This window comes from Monodelphis domestica, chromosome 1 (genome assembly GCF_027887165.1).
Source record: "Monodelphis domestica isolate mMonDom1 chromosome 1, mMonDom1.pri, whole genome shotgun sequence".
NCBI classification, from domain to species: domain Eukaryota; kingdom Metazoa; phylum Chordata; class Mammalia; order Didelphimorphia; family Didelphidae; genus Monodelphis; species Monodelphis domestica.
In genome coordinates this window covers 708,491,221-708,513,384 of record NC_077227.1, presented here as the reverse complement: position 1 = coordinate 708,513,384, position 22,164 = coordinate 708,491,221, and the positions used below count along the sequence as shown (strand labels likewise).

Genomic DNA, 22,164 nt, shown 5'->3' with positions numbered 1-22,164 from the left:
TCACAGGCCAAACTAGAGGGAAAATTACCTCCTAGTCTCTATGGTGGAGATTTTATTTTCAAAAGGACTTTTTCTTTATTGCCATCAAATGCTACTGTATACCCACGTTTGCTATGGGTTGGAGGCACAGCCTTTGCCCTCAGGAAGCTCCTAGTTCTGAAGAAAGAGACACATTCACTTACATTCGAGTATTCCATGTTTATTGTGTTTTCGTGAACATGTTTGTAGCTTGCTTCATGGTTTCTCGTTTTATTTGGTTGGGTGCTATTTAAAAGGCCAAAGCCAATAGCTGAAGTGTTATGTAACACAACATAAATGATCGCTTCATAGGAAACAGGATTAGAATAAGTAATTCAAATCCACTCCCTTCCTCCCTCCGCCTCTGACAGCACATGGCAAACATAACAAAGGATTTCCCAAAATGAAATGAGAATTTTAGTTAGCTGACTGTTTAAGAAAAATAATGCTCCAGATGGGAAGAATGGTTTAGGGGGGAGAAAAGATAGAAAACAAATATAAGATAATAAATTAAGAAAAGGCCCTGAAGGACTAGGCAAGTAGCAAAAGCAAGGAACATTTGTAATTATTTCTTGCAGAGCCTAAACAAAGGGTCTTGACAATCTGTAACCTGAGTCTGATGATCCACATGAAGACTGAGAAGGGAGGTCATCTAGATGATGGGTAATGAGTAGGACTGGGGCATCTGGTGATAGGTGTTTATCATTATGGGGGAGGGCTAGGAAGCAGAGAGGCTGATCCAGGGGTGCCCTCAAAGGAGCACAGACCTGGAATTGGAAGGGTCCTCGGAGGCCTTCTAGTCCAGCCTCTGAGTTTTGAAGATGAAGAGACTGAGGGCCATCGGTGATTGTGCCTACGATCATATGACACAGCAAACACTGGTACCATGATCTGTATTTAAGAATGAAAGAAATGGGACCCCATAAATGACACAAGATAAACTGGTAATTTAGGGAAGGAGACACATCCAAGCCAGTGTAAAGGTCAGAAGTTAGAATGGCATGTTGTACTTCCCACCATAATGGGCAGGAAAGAGGAAGCCGAGCTTGTACAAGCCTTACAGCTACCAAAGGAAGAAAAGGTTTAGAATTTAGCTCTTGAAGCTCATCTCTAATGTGTAAAAAAAAAAAATTACACAAATTAAATTTTATTTCTTCTAGCACGATTCTGCTGTTCTTTTAGCCAAGACATGTAATAATTACAGAAGGAATAACTGAAAAGGAATGCCAAAGTCACTCATCCCTAGCCAAGGGGAACTTTCCTCTAAGTGAATGGGAAAGAAAGGACAGAAACTGCAATGTTTAACATTTCCTTATTTGGAAGGAGCCAAGAGAACACAGGGCTGAGTCTCAGTAACTGACCCATAGGAAGATTTTATGTCATAGACTTGACTTGGGTCAGGGTCAGAATCATAAATTTCAACATGAGACTTAAGCCTTTTAAAAGAGTGATAAGGAAAGAACATGAGTTATATAGCCTTCACAGGATGACTAACCTTAAGCTGCTCCCTCAAAATTAAAATCCCAGCAAGGCAAAAATAGCTGTTGTTTTCTGACCTGGCATCTATTTTTCTTTCTATCTCTAGAACCTGACTCAGAGCCTGGGTCATAGGAAACACTTACCATAATGCCTGCTGATTGAAATGATCAGATAATCACACTTGGTCTCTTTAAGTGAGAGATATCCCAAGAACCATGATGGCGGGCAGGACCTAAGAAAATCTTCCCCTGGAATTTAACATATTCCTGTAGTCAAACCCTATAAGGTGAGCTGCCTGGCTTTAAAATAGTAAGTCTCTTAGTAGAGAAATGCTACAGACGGTACTATTCATCTAAGCAGCTCTGAGAAAACTTAGTATTTCTTAAGGGCCATCACTAGCTCATGACCTTTCCTGTATCTCCCTTCAAATGAGGTAGATGATAATAAGGACCATCAGTCCTATATCAAAACAAGTTAGTTACCTACCAAAAGTCCTATGATGGGAGGCATTCAGCTTTCTCTGTCCAGTGGGCTATGTAAGCTGGCAAGACTGTCTTTCTAGAGGAAGCATGTCCTGCCCCACCTGCTGCTGCATGTTGTTCCCACCTAACTCAGGCATTTCTATTAAACAACACAGCCTGACTGAAATGACAAACTGGTACAACATGTAATGAGTCTGGGTCAATGTTGTTTCTGAGAACTGGGTTTGGGTTTGTCTTAAGAAGCACCTAGTAACCTAATTAAAAAAAAAAAGCGTCAGACTATGGCAAACAACTAGGCTAGCCTTTCATTTGATACAGGACATCTCATGAACACTGTAAGGCTTCCTATTTTATGCACTTGGTGCAGTCAAATATTCTAGGCTATCTCATCTCAGATAGGGTTTCACTCCTTACAAATGATGTGTGCTAGCTAGCTGGTACTTGGGAAGATGTAGGCAAGAATATCCCTGCTCTAAGACATCCTGGGTGACACAGTGCTAGATGTTTTTTTCTCTTTCCTTTTCAAAGGTCTAAGTAAATCAGCCTTTCCAAAAAGGCAGCTCTTGACAGACCATAGAACGTAAAGCACCCACTGGCTCTGTGAGATGAGCTGTGATGCAGCAACTGAGCCCTGACATAAAGGGGAAAGGAAAAGGAAGGGGGAGAGGAGATAGGTTCATCAGATGGAGCAGTGCCTGAGGCTAGCAGACTCTCTGACTTCAGGAAAGAACAGTCTGGGGAGCCAGATCATATCCTGACAATAAAATCAGTTGCTCACACTTTCTTCTATAGGCAGTAGTCAGAAAGTAGAAAGGGTATGGGTATAATAAAGGTAAAGGTATAAACTCCCAATAAGAGGGCCCAACATGAGAAAAGATAAAATCTTGAATGTCTACTCAAATTTTAAATGGGCGGAATCTACTATTCTATTAATTTAACCAAACTTTTGTGAAAAGAATAAAAAACATTAATAAAGCATATTTCACAAATAAATTGAGAATGTCTATTTTAGGTAGGAAATTAAAAACTCTGAGGCTCTATGTGCCTGGAAATCTGGCAAATGGGAAGACTAAGGTCTAGAAATTGACATGGTACCTGCTTTTTCCAGTTTATCTAGTGGCTAGTAGTAGAGGAGAAAGGCCAGCTGGACAGCACTGGACCACAAGTTCAGAGCTGAAAGAGCCTTTAGAGACCTAGTCCAACTCTCTCCATTTTAGCAGTCCAAAGTGAAGAGACTAGTTTAGAGTTGCATAGGCAGGAAGTGGCAGAGTCTGGATTAGAACCCAGATTTATATAATGCCAAATCCAGTGTTCTTTCCATTGGGCCGAATTGCTTTCTTTATATATTTTTCAAAGAAATCTTTTCAGCAAAAATTTCCAGCTTTTCTTAAACATGGTCTTCTCCAGTCTAGTTTTAACTAGACAAAGCCAAGAAAATACCAGCCCTGAAGCCAAACTGAGCACCTGGAGTATGGCATAAGATCACACAAGGCCCACCAACTTTCTCATGCAAGCACACTAGCCAGGATACCAAAGCAGTTTTTGATTGTTGGGGGAATAAAAAGCAGGAATGAGATACCAAAAAAGCCAATGGTCTCTCTTTCCCTAAAAATATTTAGGAAGAAAGATCAACATTTCTTCTGGATGGCTTGATCTGAAAGCAAGGGGTTAAATTAGAGAAGCCTTTCAAAATCACCTCAAATTTTGCTTATGAACCTTGTACAGGTCTAAGTATAAGAGTCTATATGCTAGAAAATTTCCTCAAAGGCTTTTGAAAACTTTTAATCCCATGGCAAGAGGCTTGGAAAGATAAGCTAAGGGCACAAATCTTCACTTAAAAGAATAACATTTTCCTTGTCCCCAAATCTATGATTTAATAGATTATGAGCAGGACAAAATTCTTCATCAAACTCTATACTCTGCAATGATTTTTCAGACCAAACACTTTGCCCTTCACAGAGAAAAAAAATATGAGACTCTTTCAGTTAAAGATATTAGAAAAGAACTAGATTGAAGACCAATTCACATCGAAAAAAAGTTAATTAACTACAGTAGCTGATGTCACCAATTTCTCTCAAAAGAAACAAACAGAAAGGAGGAAGAGAGGGTAAGTCAAACAGTTGTGGCAGGAGGAAATTCAATTTGGTTCCCCCTTCCTCAGGGTACTCCAACCTGGTTTCTATGACATAGAGAGTGCAAGCAGCAGAGCACAAGACCTTGTGGGAAATGCAGCCTAGGCTGAAGTCTGATTGGTTGAACCTCCAAGCTCCAGAAAGCAAACCTTCCCACTGTTAATATAATATAAAACCCAGAGGTTAGTGTAAGATTGTCTCAGAATGTGACAGAATCCAGTAAGTGGTACCCTGGAGCGAAGGCTTAAAGCACTGAAATCTGCCGCAACTTCTTGGAGGAAGTCAAAGCGGTTCTTAAGAAACATGCCCCATGCCCCTCCTCTTCAGAGCAGCAGCCACAGGAGGACACTGTAGTGACCGTGAACTTTGACAATCCAAGAGCAAATGGTTGAGTCTGTCACCCCCTGCCCCAACATACCATTGCTCCTCACAACGCCATCTTCTGTGAGAGGCTTTTGCAAAATCTAGCCATTTCCTCCATTAAACAGCTTCAACTATCCTCTTCTAAATTTCAACACATTTTCCTACTTGGGCTCTGTGAGGTTGATCAACAAATTCCTCTCCATCTCAGATATTGAAACTGCTCACATTTAAAAGTCTTCAGGAAGGATAAGTGAGGGGGGTTAACTGGCAAAGCATATCAAAAGTCCTCTTTCCCAAATATTACTTACTTTGTAATTTAACCACTGATTTTAGTTATTCATGATGGGGGGGAAAATTCCTTTTCCCTCCTCTGCATTCCCTAGGCATATTCCAGAGCCTTTCCCATCTTCCTGTAGGTGATAGAAGGCCTTTCTTCCAAATGGAAGCTGTGACTTATTAAAAACCAAGTTCCTTCTCTGCATCTTGTGTGTCTAGCTTCACTCTTTCAGAATCATTGTCACTTAAGGATGGGAGCTAAGAACTACACAACACTCAAAAGCCAGTTATTTTCTTCAGCTACCTCCCTGGTTTCCTGCAAGTTTCAGGAACAAGGATTACTGGTTTGTTCCAAAGAGCCTTTTTCTCAAACATCCATTTGTATCTATAATGTGCTTTAATTTGCCTTCCAGTGATTCTGGCAGTTGCTTTCCAAGACTTTTGTTGATGATAGGTAGAGATGGTGGAGGCCACAGCCCCAGAGATATAGTGAGGAGAGTGAGGACATCCCCTAAGGCACAAGAGACAATACTCAGTAGGCCTCAGTTGGCTTACACAGTACTTTCTTGGAGTTTTTCCATGCTTTCTTCTTTCTGGTCTTGGTCTTTGTCTCGTTCTCGGTTCCAGTCCTTCAGACCCTCTGGAAGGGAAGTGTCCTCCTCCAAGCTCCCTGTGCCCTCTACAAACTCTTCATAAGTAGATTTTTCTGCAAAAGGTCGGGGGCCCAACAGTTCAATCATATCTGCTTTCTCAAGGACTTCCTTCTCCAGGAGACGTTTTCCCACCTACAAAAGTCACAAATCAAACCAGTAAAGCTAAATGTACAACAGAACCACCTGGACTCTCATCTGTCTACCCAAAAGATGGAAAAGACAACTTTTAAGGAGGCACATCTATGGTCACTGTTCCAGAATCCTATATTGGAGAGGTCTTGATGCCAAGGCTAACTCCCAGAGTCAGAGATTAAGAGCTGAAAGGGACTTTGGGGTGATGGAGCCCAGGCCTCTCATTTTAAAAATGAGAAAAGTGAAGACCAGTCAGCTTCAACGATCTGCCCAGAACCACCCAACTAGGAAGTGTCTGAGGCTGGAATCAACTCTTAAGGCCCCCGGATGTCAAGAAAATGTGTCCCAATGCTGTTACAGCTATTTTAATTAGAACACAGCTAGCTGGCATCATAAAGTGTGGTGGAAGTAACAACAATGACATTCTGGGTTGGGCCCTTGAATGCCATTCCCCAGGACCTGGGTCTTTTCTCTACCTTTTCTACCTGGTCCCGACACTGGGTCAGCAATTCCAGAGTTCTTGAATAGGCAGAGCTGATCAGCTGACGAACTTCTTCATCGATGAGCTGGGCTGTTGCTTCGCTATAGGGTTTCTCCACTAGCACTTCCCCTTGCCGAGGTAAATCAAAGGACACTTGGCCTAGTTTTTCACTCATCCCAAACTGGACGATCTAAATGTGAACACAAGAGTGAGGGCATAAGGCTGCTGTCCCACATCCCTCACCAGGTTCTCTTAGTCCAAGGTCAAGGGAAAGGGATGGTTACCTGGGCATAGGCACTCTGCGTCACTTTCCTCAGGTCATCCTGAGCACCAGTCGTGATGCGGCCAAAGAACAACTGCTCAGCCACTCGCCCCCCTAACATCATGCACATGCGATCAAAAAGCTGTTCTCGAGTGTAGAGGTACTGCTCCTTGGGCAGGTACTGTGCATACCCAAGCCCCTTTCCTCGGGGGATTATGGACACCTGGAAGACAGACGGTATCCAAGTCTTAGTATGGTGGAGGATCTGATTCTGGCCAACAGCCACCTTAACTAGCACAGTTTCACTGACATCATCAACTCATGTCAAAGCACTTAGAAAAATGTAAAGAAGCAGATAAATCTTCCCCAGATCAACTAAGAGGGTTCTATACAGAAAGGGTCTGAAATATCACTAACTTAATGCCTGGAGCTGGTGAGGAATCTTCCACTACACTGTTTTATGCAAAGAAACTAAGTGAAGACATAAGATTTGTGATCAATAATTTTAGCTGTTTTGGGGCTTCCCTATGGTAGGTATATTTTTGGAACCATCATTATAACTCTTCTACCATACAGTCCAGTTAGTTCTATGGAGAAAAAGCCAGCAGGGACGTCACATCTTCCTTCCTTCTGACTGAAGCATTTAGATGGCTTTGGACAAGTTATAGGATCCTGGTCAATCACTTAACCTACCTCTCAGGGCCTCATCTGTAAAATGGGGATCATAAGAGTATTCATCTGTTGTTGTGAGGACCAAGTAAGATAATCTACGTAAAGTGATTTGCAAACCTTCAAACACAAAGTTATCAATGAGTATTCCATAGATTGCCACTTACTTACCTTCAGTAAGGGATCAGCATGCTCTAAGAACCAACCCACCACAGCATGGCCAGCTTCATGATAGGCTACTGTGGTTTTCTCACTGGGCTGGAGAACCTGAGTCTTCTTCTCAAGGCCTGGGGAAATGTGGGGAAGGGAAAAGAAAGTAAAAATCCTTGTCTGCTACCCTGGGGCACCCTGCTACTCTCTCATTCTAAATGAGGCATGTCAGGTCCTGGCAACAAGCAAAGAAAACCGTCCTAACATCTTTGACAAACTTAATACTTTGACTAGATTTACTCTCTTTGATATTCACCAAAACCTTTATTTCCTTCCTAATTCTATTTTATATAACAAGAGAGGAAAATCAGAAGTTTTGGCTTAAAAATGAAAGTAAGAAGAGACAGCTTTTCCTTTTAAAAAGAAATTTCAACTCCCCAATTTTCAAGAAGAATGAGATCACTGTATCTCTTCCCACCCAATAGTGCCCATCCTACTTTTCTGAAACTTGCCATTTTCTAGTCCTTTAAACCAGAGGTTGTCATTGTCCATTTATACATGGTGCCCTACTTTAAAAAGTTGTGATTCTAGGCTAACTGGGACTTGCTGTAAAGAGGCCACAGAGCAACCCTGTGTAATCTATTACTGAGAACATAGCTATGCCATAAAAGTAAAACTGGAATTGCCTCCAAAGAAGAGACTGGAAAGACGTTCACTGTAACCCAGCTTATAAACAACTAAGAGGAAGGTAAGTAGACTACAGAAAAAGCCAGGGGTAAAAAATATAGTCTACTCTTATTTTATAACTGAGACTAGTATAGCTAGAGATAAATTAATTTATTTGAACTGCTAAGATGTTTGAAAATGAACAATCTCCTCTTAAATCTAGACTTACTCCAAACCTTTAATGCTATTCTTCCCCACTCCCACTTTGTCAGAAGAGAAAAAAACAGCACACAGTTTGGCCTTTTGGTTCTGCTTTCCAGGGGAAATCTCTTTTGCTTTACCTATTTTTGATTACAGTTCTGCAGATGAATCCATCTGCTCCAACCCTTGATCTTGCATGGCCTTGGACAAGACTCCTCAGAGCCCGCTGCTTCCTGTATCCCAGGGAATCTGTGACTGAGCACTAGGCTGCATATACTGCACAGATCCACCCTACATGAGTGAAACACTTCTAGTTTTCATTTCTCTTGTAGCCAGAGGAAGAAAAAGAAGCAGCTGTAACCCAAATAGGGATGAGCATTAATATTTTGTCTTTTAGTAATGTAGCCTAATCTGTAAGAAAATTGCTGAAGAGAAATCCCTAAAGCTTCCTTTTAAGCTCTTCCCAGGAAACCACATTCATCTTCTTTTCTGCCCTCTCCCACTATGGCTTTCCTACAGGAAAAATGGGGCCTAGCTCTACCTTCCCTAAAATCTATTTGGAAGTGAAGCAAAGCTTACAAGACTATTCATGACACCCTGCTTTTGGAAGCACAGCTTAGTCAGGGGTTCCATGGTCCCAACTTACCTGAAAAGTGAGCAAATCCCACCCCTCCCTTTAAGATTAGGGCTCACCTCCGATGACTCTCTCAATGGCCTGCTCAAAGTGCTTTTCTTGAACAAAAGAATTCAGATGACGAGCAGCAATCAGGGCAGCTTCATTACAGACATTAGAAATATCAGCACCTGAGCCAGGGAAAGCAGACCCTCAGACAGAGCACAGAGGCAAGCTGGGCAAACTCAGCTCTTCCAGCCAACTCCCAGAGGGCACAAGAGGTAGCAAATAGGAGCTCTTGGCAACCAAAGAATGATTTGATTACTGTAAAAAGTCTCTAGCAGGGTGTGTGAGCTGCCTCCCCAGATACCAGGCCTAAAACTGCAGTGAAGGACTTGAAAGGAAATGGGAACAGTTTCAAACATCATTATTTGTAGTCAAGATTTAAAGACCTTTCTTTGGAACACTCAAGAGCAAAAAAGTAAATGAATCTGTGGCAAGAGAGACTTATTTTCCAGGCTCTGACAAGGCTAGATTTCATGGCACTAAGAATACTGAACTCATGTTTTCCATGAGGTCTCCAACAAAATAAGGTGCTAATGTTCAGGATTTTATGAAATGGAAAAGGACTTGTAATAGGAAAGAATGATGAGAGGCTTCAAATTTACTGAGGACTGTAATAGCTCCTGAAGATGTGTTCTTTCTGTACCTAGGAGAGTGACAAATTTTTGCTTTCTCAGAGATTTATACTCATTAACATAGTTCTATTTTACATCTGTCCTATGTCTCCCAACAGACATAAAACATGCCAATGTCTCTTTTTTTTTGATACAACCAAAAGACTGACTGAATGAGAGATCAAAATCAGATAAACAACCTGGTGAACTGGCTCTCTGGCTCCACAGGGAACAGTCCTGAACTCTTCAGAAGATGGTAAAGAATCACTATGAAAACCCCTGACCAGAGCAATGAGAATGGCAATATTAAAGCTGGAATTAGAAACAATGCTGAATCACTCACAGTCTCTGCTCAGTTTCTAACATCAATCAAGGAAAACAAAAAATCTTGGTAATTTATTCCAGTGTCTTAATTTTGGTATATAAGTGGGCATCTGAAGTCTGGGAGCAGGAGGAGAAGGAAGGCGAGAAAGTATATTCTTGGCACAAACTGGATTCAATCCTTCATCTTACCAGCACTTGTGGGTAACTGATGCCAAGTTCTTTAGTGAGAGCTCTGCACTCATCTCTGTGCAGCAGTCAAATATAAACTTGTACATGTGAATTTACCTAACAACAAAGATCAGGTCCCAACATAGAAAATATCTCCTCTCCTGGAGGAGAACCACCTATTCTAACGGGTTCCAGGCCCCTTCTTAACAGAAAGAGAGGGTAGTGGCTATTCTAAATGACAGGACACAAATCACTCTTTCCTACCTCTAAGGCAGGTGTGTTATAATGATAATGCGATCAGATGAGAATAAAAAAATGATTCTCCACAATGGTGGAAGGTGGGAGAGAATTAGATTATAGAAACCAATGTGGGATATCTCAATAGGAGGAGTGACAGGGCAGAGAGGTCCTAAAAGAGGGGTGTGTGTCTTTGTGTCTCTATCTCTGTCTCTGTCTCTGTCTCTCTCTCTCTCTCATTCATTCCTTCTCTCCTGTCTGTGTCTCTCTCAAAAAAAGGAGAGAAAACCTAGAGAGGGACACTTTACACCTAAAATCAAAACCTGAAAAATGAAGATAAAATTTTTTTTTCTCCACAGAACTCTATAGTAAAGATTTAAAGAGAATTTAAAACATTCCAAAACATTATGAATTAACTTTAAAAACTAAGAAATATCTCTGGGACCTTTCAAAATTTCTTAACTGGCACCAAATTCTCAAGACCAATTCACAATGTTGATAAAACATTTATCCCCTAAATAAAGAAGCACAACGTAAAAAGAGCTTTCTCCTATTCTAGTATCAAATATTCTCTGATACTCACCAGTAAATCCTGGAGTCAGAGCTGCTAGTTTCCTAGCCAGGGCATCTTTGCCAATATTTTCATCCAATTTCAGTGGACGAAGGTGGACTTTAAAGATAGAGGATCTGCCTTTTATATCAGGGGGCCCTGCAAAATAAGCAAGAGATGGAATTAAAAATTGAATAAATTTTACAAAGATTAGGGCTGTGTTGGTTTTCCTTGCTTTAGGAGGCTTCAGGTATAGTGAAATGAAGAAACTGCTTTATAAATATTATGATGGAAGCTTGGTGATATAGTGTATCAAGGATATGAATGAATTAACGGAAAAGAATTAAGTGATTCTTAGGTGCAAAGCACTAAATAAAGATATAAACAGAAAAGCAGTTCCTGCTCTCAAAGTGCTCACATTCTAAAAGTGGGAGACAACATTGTAATTCAGATGGAAAGGTCCCTATTGTCCTTAGGATGCAGACAAGCAAAGCAAATAGTAACAATACAAATATAAAATCAACCCTCAGTTCTTAGAGCCACAACAAAGCAGTAGTGCATACCCCTAAATCCCAAGAGTTGGAAGGGCTCTGGAAGGCCAAACCTTTACTTAAGCAGGAACAAATTAAGTATCACAAGGCAGATCATTCCACCTTTGGAAATCCATCAGAAAATTACTTCTTATTTGATGAAATCTATAATCTACTTCCCTATAACTCTTACCTGTGAAGTTCTAGTTCTTTTTCTAACAATTTCAAATATTGCCAATTTCCCTTTGAGAATCTGGTCATGAGGACATATCTATTATTTTTCACAATTTTTGGGAAATCTTCTTTCTAAAAATTCAAAATAAAAATCAAACTATAACTAGCATTCTTTTCTTTGGCTATGCTAAATTGTAAAAGCTCATAAAATCTTTTTTCCTTAAGGTTTCTGTTCCTTCCACTCTACCAACCAGATCTGCCCTTTCTTGATGGAATTATAATTAAATGCTGATTTTTTTTTCCCCTTTTGGTCACAGCCAATGTGGGAAACTGTTTTGCTTGTCTATACATGTTTATAATAGATTTTATTTTCTGTGCTTTTTTCAAAGGGGGGGAAGTAGAAGGGAAAGAATTTTGAGCACAAAATGTATAATATAAAAAATAACCATTCCTGTATTTACCTTGAGACAATGAAATTATTTGTAAGATGAGTAAAAATAATTATCAGATGCACAGTAAGACCAAAAGTCATTCCCCAATAGGAGTAGTCAAAGGATATGAACAATAAACAAAAGAATTGCAAACTATTAACAGCCATATGAAAGAATGCCTCAAAACATTAATAATAAGAGAAATACACATAAAAATAACATTAAGATTCCACCTCACACCCAGCAAATTTGTAAAGATGGAAAAGGATAGGATTCTTTGGTGAAGAGGTAGGTAGAGAGGCAGGAACACTAATGTACCATAGATGTAACAGTGAGTTGGTCATACATTCTAGATTTATGCAGATTAAATGACTAAAATATCCATACTCTGACCCAGAGATTCCATTGCTGGCATGTATCTCTAGGAAGTTAATGACAAAAGAAAAGACTCCACACACTTGAAAATATTGGTAGCAGTCCTTTTGGTGGTAGCAAAGAAATTACTTACTGTCCATTGAATGGGGGATGGCTAAAACTGTGCACATGAATGCAATGAACTACTAATGTTCTGAAAGAAATGATGAGCATGCTAGATATAAAAAGGTCTGAAAGACTTCCATGAACTGAGGAAAAGGCAAATCAGCAGGGCCAGGAAAATAATATATAAAACCCAAGGGTACTAAATTCTAAAGAACCAGCTTGGCCAAAGACCTCCCTCCACTCCTTTGCAGAGCCTCAGAAGTGTTTTTCTGGTACATGGATTGGTTTTAATAAATCTTTTCTTAAAAAATTTCCTTGTGGGAAAAGGGTGGCCTATTGGGTGGGTGGGTTGAAGGGGAAGGGGGGAGGAATGAGACTTCACAATGATGTACATAGCTAGTCACCAATTGCCATTTTTGTCTTGCTTCTGGCAGTTTTTTGATTTGTTATAACTACTGCTGTGCTGGAGTCAGCTTGTACTGGCAGCTGATTATTAAATTTTCAGAAATTTTGGAATCAGTTGTTAAATAGAATCAGTACACAGTTCAATGAGTTCTACACCTATAATGTTATCTATTGCTTTAAAAGAGCTAGTATCAATTGCTAGGGAGTATATTTCAATACATTATTGATTACTTTAAATGATTGTGACTTTAATAATGAATTATTTGAAAGTAAACTTTAATTGCATTTTTTCTAGTGGTGCTAATATACGCTGAGAACAAGGTCTGGAGAAGCCATGAAACTGTTAGAAAACTCCCAACATCAGCACTTCTGGAACTGTCCAAGTCATCAATTCCAATTATGACTTGACACTCCAATAACAGAAATAAAACAAGTTGATTTTAAAATTTTTAGAGAAAATTTATTCTTTTTCTCACCAGTCTAATAAAAATCAAATTGAATTATAAACTGTGGCTAAAGAATTGCATGAAATGGTTAAAACTGATTGAGTCTTGGGACTCAGTCATATTCTGAATTGTTTTCATTTTTCTCATTCTTCTTCCCATTCTGATTTGACAAAGAGATCAGCTAACATTAATTTATTGCAAAACCTTGCTGTAAAGATGGACATTCTTGAAGATTTTAAAAATCATTTTTAACCACACTGTAGCCAAAATCAACTAAAAGAAAAGGCAAAATTAATCAAAATCACTTACATAAGAAGTTTGGAAAATTTAGAGATTGGTACTTGAAAGCTGAATCTCAAGCTGAAGGAAGAAGGAAGGAAACACGAATTTATTAAATGCCTACCATTACATTCCAGCCACTGTGCCAAGCACTTTACAAATATCTTATTTGATCCCTATAACCACCCCTGGAGGTAGGCACTATTACTCTAGCACCTACAATAGGTGCCCTTCTATAGATCAAAAGATGGAAGCAAACCAGAGGTTCAGTGACTTGCCCAGAGTAATAAAGCTAGCAAATATCTAACGTTGGATCAGAATCCATAACCTTTCTGAACCCTAAGCCCAAGGCTCTATCTATTGGGCCATGTAGTTATCTCCAGTTAATGATTTGATTAAGTCAGATAAGTGTAAAGAAATTTCATTTGATAAAATAATGAATTTAATGTTCTTTCAAGAAACAGACTAGAAAATATAATTCATCATATGCATCATTTAGAAACAATGATGAAAGTACGTTTTAAATTATTAGAAACATTTACTTGGTTTTATGAAGAACTAACTTCATCATGAAATGTTGAAAAAATTTGTATCATTTAAGTGAAATTTTAAAACATGAAATTGATTTGGACTAGTTGGGGATTTTGAAGAGAATAATGTAGAATCCAACAATGTACCAATCCCTCAAATAAATGAGAAGCTAAAAAAAGACAGCAATATTGCATAATGTGGAAGTTGAGAGTAGTTCAATGAATATAATTTGTACAAAGGATGAGAAAGTCAAACAGCAGATCACATGACAGACTTTGATGATTAATTGTTGGGAAAAAAAGTAGCAAATTGAAAAGCAAATCTATTTGTCAAATCGGGCTCAAATTGCAACAAGGACTGGCCATCTATGAGATGGCAAAAATCAATGAAAATTTTTGGTGCAAATCTGTTGGCTTTATGGAATTCACACTAAATAGTACTGTCCATTTTATTATGATTTGTGAATTGTGTACCACTTATACCTATCGGGAAAGTTTATAATAAACTTAGCCATTAATGCACAGGTGTGTAATTCCTTCTAGAAAGCCCGCTGTTAAATATCTGTTAGGACACCATGGGATATGATGGACAAAAGCTTCACTCTAACCCACAGCTTCTGTTTTAGGCAGGTCAATCAACAATCATTCTGTTTCTCTCTTCTCATCCAAATTAGTGGCTAATCAGAAAATCATTTATACTTACCTTAGAGACATATTGAATAAGTTTGTTTAGTTTAATTCACAGATTTCTTATTAGTTTATGTTGCCAGAGCACACACACTTCATTGTAGAAGAAAAGAAAAAATAATAAGCAGAGAGGAAAGTTTGCATGGAATTAAAAGAAGACAATACTGATCAAAAGGTGGCCTGGTGGGGGACAGAAGTTCCCAAACACAACATTTAAAACTTTAAAACTCCTAAACTGAGAACATGAAGATCTCCTCAGAGGAGACCATCTGCTACAAAAATAATGATTCCAGTCAACCTTTAAAGGATAGAAAGATTAAGTCTCAAGTCAAATTTTTCAGATAGGGGTATCATCATTACCAATATAAATCTGACGGTCAAAGCGCCCTGGTCTCATGAGAGCCGGATCAAGGATGTCTGGGCGGTTGGTCCCTGCAAGTACCACAACATTGGTGCTGGAGTTAAATCCTAAAGGCAAAAGAGAAATGTCACTTTTAACACTGATTGTTGGAGGTCTGATCTTGGAATAGCTGGTCCATAAGACATAGAAAAGGCCATATGATTCTTGGAAAGTATAAGGGCCTGGACCTGGCATTGCCAGAGAGGAGTTGAGAGCCTGTTCGAGTACAGGACATTACAGTACACACAGAAAAGAGCTGCCACTGTGGGGAACTCTTATCAGACTTCCCAGGGTTCTTTCATGACCGTTAACTCTCACCCATACATTTGCTAATGAGCAATTCTGACTTACATGTCGAGTCTGGGTCAACCCCAAATCTCAGGGTATATATATGTGCATATATATGTGTTTTCTCTCCCTCTCTCCCTCTCCCTCTCCCTCTCCCTCTCCCTCTCCCTCTCCCTCTCCCTCTCCCTCTCTCTCTCTCTCTCTCTCTCTCTCTCTCTCTCTCTCTCTCTCTCTCTCTCTCTCTCTCTCTCTCTCTCTCTCTCTCATCATAGTTAAAATGCAGACCTGTGAGTTCTCAGGGCTAGTTTGCAAGGCTACCAATCTCAGTTGGTACAAATTTCATAACCAGATTCCCTAGCCTGAGGCTCTACAGATCCACCAAGTCCTTTAGAATCAAAGAAAGAGAAATGAGGAGGAAGAGAAAGTATGTGTGGATGTTCCTTCTGTCTCCAGCTCCTTCCTTAAGAGGGAAACAGAGCTGGAAAGAACCCTAGAGGCCACTAAGTCCAATCCTTTACAGAAGAATAAAATGAGACTGAGTGAGTGACTTCAACAAGGTTATGCAACTATTAAGGATCTGAACTTGGGTATTCCTGACCCCAAGTCCAGTGCTTTATCCATTATGCTCTATCCATCTAGCTGCCTTCTTGCTCTCCCTTTCCATTCAGTTAAGGTAAAACATTCTTGGGATGTCACTATTCAGATAAACTTTAGAAGGACTCCTCTCCCTTCCCTTCCTTCCTCCCATACCAATTCTCCCAATTCTGTCAAATGCTAAAAATATTCCATGTCCAACTAAGCTTGGATGGACATTGCTAGTGACAATAAACAGAAGCACTCCACTTTACTAAAAGCATTTGTGTTTAAAAAATAAGTCACCAGGGAATGACCTTTCTAGGAAAAGTCTTGGATTGATCTAAGTGGCTAAAGTGGATCAGACTTGAACACATGATAACAATATGAAACCCAGAAAGCAAAGACCCAAATCACAGAGAAGTACATAGTAACTCACCATCCATTTCGACAAGCATCTGATTCAAGGTGTTTTCCTGTTCACTTTGACCTCCAAAATTGTTTCGACCTCGTTTTCTTCCAATTGCATCAATCTCATCAATGAATAAGATACAGGGAGCATTTTTCCGAGCCATTGCAAACATATCTCTAACCTAAAACAAGACCATTGATTCCTTCACTGGCATGACGAAGATTCCCTGTATTATTTAAACCTACAAGACTCAAGGGCCTTTTGAACTGATCCTTTCTGAAATACCAGATCCCCCAAGTAAGCCCAAAACTATAATTACTGAGATGCCGACTATAAGAAATGGTGGTAAGGTTAAGGATTTCACCAGAGGCAGGATTTCACTCAACCTCTGGCCTAAGTTGATTTTAAACTCAGGACTCTGATGGAGGACTCTGCAGCCTCAGGGGGAAGGGCCTACAGGTAGGCAGGAGTCTCTATCTAGCAGAAGGAGTATCAGATCTCGTATGGACAATGGCACAGTCTAAGCAACTTACCCTTGCAGGCCCAACACCCACGAACATCTCTAGGAACTCAGAGCCATTCACAGTGATAAATGGAACATTGGCCTCCCCTGCAGTTGCTTTGGCCAGGAGGGTTTTCCCAGTACCAGGAGGACCAGTGAGCATAGCCCCCTGAAACAGGAGGGTAACAGTTTGTCATCTAGAAAGGAAGATTGGCCAGTAGGAATCACACTGAATGCTACAAAGTGCATTCAGATAACAAAAGCTCTAACTCACAAATGCATGTCCTAACGAGATTTCAACATTCATTTTATTACTATGAAGCTTTAGCTAAAAAACAGAGAGTAGGGAAGTAGGTGGAGTGCCAGAATCAGGAAGACCTGAATCCAAATCTATGCTTAGACACGTAATAATTGTGTGACCCTGAGTAAATTGCCTAATCTCTCAGCCTCAGTTTCCTCTTATATAAAATGGGGATAATAGCACCTATCTCCCAGGGCTGTGTGAGGATAACTGAAATAAATATAAAAGGCTTTACAATTCTTAAAGCATTATGTAAATGCTAGCAATTGTTAATGCAATCATAATAATTATTATTATCATAACTGGAAATGAACAAAGGCAAAATGGGTTCTATTATTCCCATATTATTATTTATACCAACGATACCCAAAATTATCTTAAGTAGTATCCCCCCCAAAAAAACTTCATGTAATTTAAACAATGACCTATTAGTTGTGGTGGGTTGGAGTCAAAGAGAAGTGGAGAATGGAGGTGACGATGGGGAACAAATAAAATGACAAACTATTGCAATTCCTAAGGGACTGGCAATGATCTAAATTGTAGATTGTTTGAGATTTAGAATAAGCAAAATCACAAGCAATCCTGATTCACATAGCAGAGTGAAGGAAATTCCTACACTGGGCCACAAAGACCTTTGTCAGAATGCTGACATTTTATAGTACAGCAGAGGTAACAAAACAAAATCAGACATATCACTTCTCTACTAGAGAGTAGTTACTGATTTTTTTCTATTGAGAGCAAGCTGTCAAAGATCTACCAACCTCTACTTTTAAGAACTTTTCTCCCTGGTCTGGGAACTGATACAATGAAGCTTTCTTGGTGAGGCAGATAGGTAGCAAAGTAGACAGAACACCAGGCCTGGAGGGGTGGTCCAATGTTCAAATGTGGCCTCAGATACGTCCTAGTTATGACCCTGAGCAAATCACTTAACCCCAATTGCCCAAAAAAGGGGTGGGGGTGGGGCGAGAGGAATACCTTTGGGATTTTGGCTCCAAGGTCCTGGTACTGTTTGGGGTTCTTAAGAAAGTTCACAAACTCCATGATTTCTAGTTTGGCTTCTTCACAGCCTGCCACATCAGCAAAACGCACATCAATGTTGTTCTTCAGGATTTTGGCAGTTGTTTCCCCAACACTGAAGAGGCCCCCTCCTCGTCCTCCCCGTCCTGCTCCCATTGGGCCTCGTCTCAGAGCATAGAGGAAAATCCCAATCAGAAGCAGAGTGGGAATCAGGCTTTTAAAAAAAGAACTGCAAAAGAACAATATTTTGTAATCTCAGTTCCCAAGTTCAATCTCATTGTTTTTATCTTCTCACTCATTGCTGATTCTAAATTTTCTGTTTATAAAGAAATGGTCCAAGAAAACAATGGCATCTCTTATCTCGGTAAAATAAGCTTTCTTTTCTTTTTTTAAATACAAAAACACTTACCTTTTATTATCAATACCATGCATTGGTTCTGAGGCAGAAGAGTGGTATGGACTAGGCAACTAGGGTTAAGACACTTCCCCAGGGTCACTTCCCCGGCTAGGAAGTGAACCCAGGACCTCCCATCTCTGGGCCTGGCTCTCAATCTACTGAGCCACCTAGCTGCAAGGTATTAAAACAAAGTACCCAGGCTAATACTACTGTCTCATTTCTATTTGTATGGGAATTAACACATTATTGAGGCCAGTCAATATTATCTTAAGAAATAGTATAAACTCAACACCAATCATAAGCAAGAATTTCTGAAATTATATTCCATGGGTTTGTCTATCCATTCATATAACAAATGCTTATTAAGTACCTACTACAGGCACAGCATTGCATTTTGAACTGTGGGATATAGACAGTAGCAGCAAACAGGCTCTGCCCTTAAAGAGTTCATAATTCAGTTGGTGAGATAAGCTACAACTCAGGCAGAGTATTAAACAATAAAAGAGGAAAATAATAATACAAGTCAATAGCATAAGGGTGACAAATGATACTGATGAGTGCCACAAAAAAGTGAAAAGGAGAAATTGCTATGGGATGAATGAAGTAGTTAAGAAGGTTTCAGAGAGGTGACCTGAGGTAGGCCCAAAGGAGGGGTCTGTTGCTAATTCCTTGAGAAGGTTATTCTGCTTGAAAATTTCCTGCTTTGGTTTTCCCAAATGAAAAAAAGAATAAATTCGCCCTCTTCACATAGGCATTTTAAATATTTGCTATTTCAACATCTGAAGTAGTGGCATGTTATGTTAAGCCCTCAAAAAAGAACCAGATGCCCAAGATGGCAGCTGAACACAACACCAATCAATGTTCCAGGAGGACCTTTCTTTACTTACCCATCACTCTCTGTGGTATAAATCACTGCGGCCTGATTGGCAGCTTCAATTCCCAATTCCCAATGGGCAGATTCCAAATTTCTCTCAAATGTGTCAACACTGCCGATGTTAAACCACACAGATTTCTGCAGAGACCAAGATACTAAGATCTAACGGTGCTGCAAAGCACACTAACAATACAGCAATTTACCCCATCCCTCTCAGACACCAATGCTGCTTCTTAGAGAGCCTTGCCCATGATCTTTTGATCTCATAATTAAGCCTGACAAATGCAACTGAATTCAGCCTTGGCCTAGTGCTTACCTGCTCAGTGGTTACTATTTTACCAATGGTTATGGTCAGGCGGTTACTATGACAATAAGCCAGAAGATCTTTTGCTTTGTCCTTAGGGCTTTGGGCAAATGAGAGTTCAACATCACAGAATAGAGTGGTGACAAACCACTCTTTTTTTTTTTTGCTCATTATCTTCACCATTCCTACTCCTTTGCTTCTGATTACTCCTACTTTACTAAGAGTAGCCCTTAAAGTGCAATTTGAGCAATGAAAAATATGGTTGGTTAACATACAATACTCTTGCCAACTTAGAAGACCCAGTTACTGAAATATGTCTGGAGCAATCAGTTTTGAGATCACATCTCACCTCAGAAGTTGATCCAGGTGTAGGAATCACACGCACAAATTGTTTGTTCACAACTTCAAGTCGGTCCACCTAGGAAATATAGATACACCCATTCTATATGCAGAGTCCTTCTCTAAGCAGAGGAAGGCTTGGCTGCTATGGACACAGGATACTGAATGGTGGAATCTGAGCATTCTGCCTAGGATGTAGAGACCAGGGGCCCTCCAGCTTTCTCTAAGAGATTAACTCTCCACAGTACCTGATCTAGTTGTTCCTTTTCCTCATTTGGACACTGCTAGCCTGGGGTGTTAATCTATTTACTGTTTTAAAAATAGGAACCAATTCTAGAGGAGAAATTAACATTTTGTACCGCTGAATGCCAAGGAGCTAAAAGGACTCAAAATCCAAATGAATAAGAATACATGGAGAACACATTCTTGTCTAGCAGACCATAAAGGAAACCATTTAAAATGTATTTATGATCCTAAAAAGTTAAATATGTTCCACAAACCTATGAACACTGAAATCAAGTCACTCATTAATTTGGTATGTGGAAAGAATTAGAAATAGGAAGAAATCAATGTAACCCAAGTTAACCATCAAATACTCCATTTAGCAAAACAAATAAATAAATAAATAAATAAATAAAATCCAAAGTAAATAGGGCTGTGGGGAAACTAGCATTCTAATACATTCCTGATAGGACCAGACTGGTATAAATATTTTTTGGGGAAAAAATGGAAATAGGTCGTATTGGGAAAAGCACAGAAATGATCAATTATAAAACCAACAAAACTTGAAATAACTAATATAGGTCTTATATTGGGATTCAATAAGAGCAAGATAAATGTTTCTAATTCTAAAGTATCTACAACCTCAAATAATGCAACAAACCAATCATATTCATAGTTCTTTCCACCCAAAAGAGATGCTCTTATTGCTGAGTCGTTTCAGTTGTTTCAATTCTTTGTGACCTTGTTTGGGGATTCTTTTGGCACAGATACTGGAATGGTTTGCCATTTCCATTTCCGGCTCATTTTATAGATGAGGAACCTGAGGCAAATAGAATGAAGTGACTTGTCCAGGATCACAGAGCTAATAAGTGTCTGAGGCCAGATTTGAACTCAGGAAGGGGAATCTTTCTGATACTCTATACACTGTACCACCTAACTGCCCTAAATGAGATGTAACAATATTTATTTTTAAAATATGCTCAAGCAGGATATTACCATGATAATGCTTAGGTTAACAAGAGAAGAAAGCATGTTGCTTCTGCTTTGTCCTACTCTTCTTTCTAGGATATCACAGCCCAAGTGGCCTGTCACACTTTCTCTAGCACAATATACTGTTCCATAAAAATCTCACTGAATTGTTTGTATGTTACAGGCTAATATGCCAACATTAGAATTTTCAGCAACCACGTCTATTATCTAAGACTGATGTCACTGCAATATGCTGCCCCACATTGAGCACATTTTAAACTGAGATGTACAGAGGCGGAGTCAAGATGGCAGCATAGAGATAGCAAAAGTTCAGACCTCTGCAAACCCTTCCTAACCCATAAAAAACACAATGCTTTGAGGGGACTGAAAACCAAATCTAACAACAGAACAGAGCTAGGGAACCCTCCAGCAGCTCAACTTAAAAGGTACACACCCCTACCCCCACCCCCAAAAGCCTGAATTCTAGAACATGTGGGTTTAAGGGAAAGAAAGAAGGAAGGTCCCAGGACTCCTCCCCCACCTACAGTGCTAAACTTCCAGCATTGGTTGGAATCTCTGGGCGGACAAGAGTGCTAGTCCAGAAGGAGTCTCTTGCTGGCACAGCTGTGCCATGCTCAGGGCATTGAACATAGGCGGCAGGGAGGTAGCTGGAGGAGAAGCTGAGAGCAGGCAGTCTAGCTGCAGCAGCCAAAACACTCCATCTTGCCCCCTTCCCTTCTGGAGGTTTTGGCCTCAGGACACATCCAGCTCCTCCGCCCAGGCTTAATCTTATCAATAGAGCAGATAAGAAGCCTTCAGAGGTCCGAGAAGCACAAGTTCCAACATCCCTCCCCCACAGACAGCTCTGAGAGCCTTGCTGACTAAGCTCCAAGGGTGAAGGCTGCAACCACTACAGGCTACAACCTCCATAACAGGGTGGGAAGCCCAGCTCCTTTTCAACTTCTGCTGCCAGCTGAGGAAGATCTGACCTCAGGGCTCATTAATACCATAAGCCTAACTGGGTCAATCAGCAGAGCAGAGAAGAAGCCCCTTCAGGACAGAACAGCCTAA

At 40.0% G+C, this 22,164-nt stretch overlaps 1 protein-coding gene across 4 annotated transcripts in view; it reads right to left on the bottom strand.

The window, feature by feature from the left end:
- Window positions 1-183: 183 nt before the first annotated feature.
- Window positions 184-22,164, bottom strand: part of LOC100027703 (AFG3-like protein 1) — a 38,991-nt gene continuing 17,010 nt past the window's right edge. For all 4 annotated transcript variants that reach the window (XM_007477338.3, XM_007477339.3, XM_056811175.1 and 1 more), the window contains 12 exons: window positions 19,913-19,981; window positions 19,273-19,397; window positions 17,947-18,217; window positions 16,702-16,839; window positions 16,196-16,349; window positions 14,856-14,963; window positions 10,567-10,692; window positions 8,658-8,768; window positions 7,119-7,234; window positions 6,301-6,501; window positions 6,012-6,206; window positions 184-5,535 (listed from right to left, as the gene is read on the bottom strand). In XM_007477338.3, coding sequence (XP_007477400.1) covers window positions 5,302-5,535; window positions 6,012-6,206; window positions 6,301-6,501; window positions 7,119-7,234; window positions 8,658-8,768; window positions 10,567-10,692; window positions 14,856-14,963; window positions 16,196-16,349; window positions 16,702-16,839; window positions 17,947-18,217; window positions 19,273-19,397; window positions 19,913-19,981 — 1,848 coding nt within the window. In that variant the 3' untranslated portion in view covers window positions 184-5,301. The remainder of the gene's footprint in view (window positions 5,536-6,011; window positions 6,207-6,300; window positions 6,502-7,118; window positions 7,235-8,657; window positions 8,769-10,566; window positions 10,693-14,855; window positions 14,964-16,195; window positions 16,350-16,701; window positions 16,840-17,946; window positions 18,218-19,272; window positions 19,398-19,912; window positions 19,982-22,164) is intronic.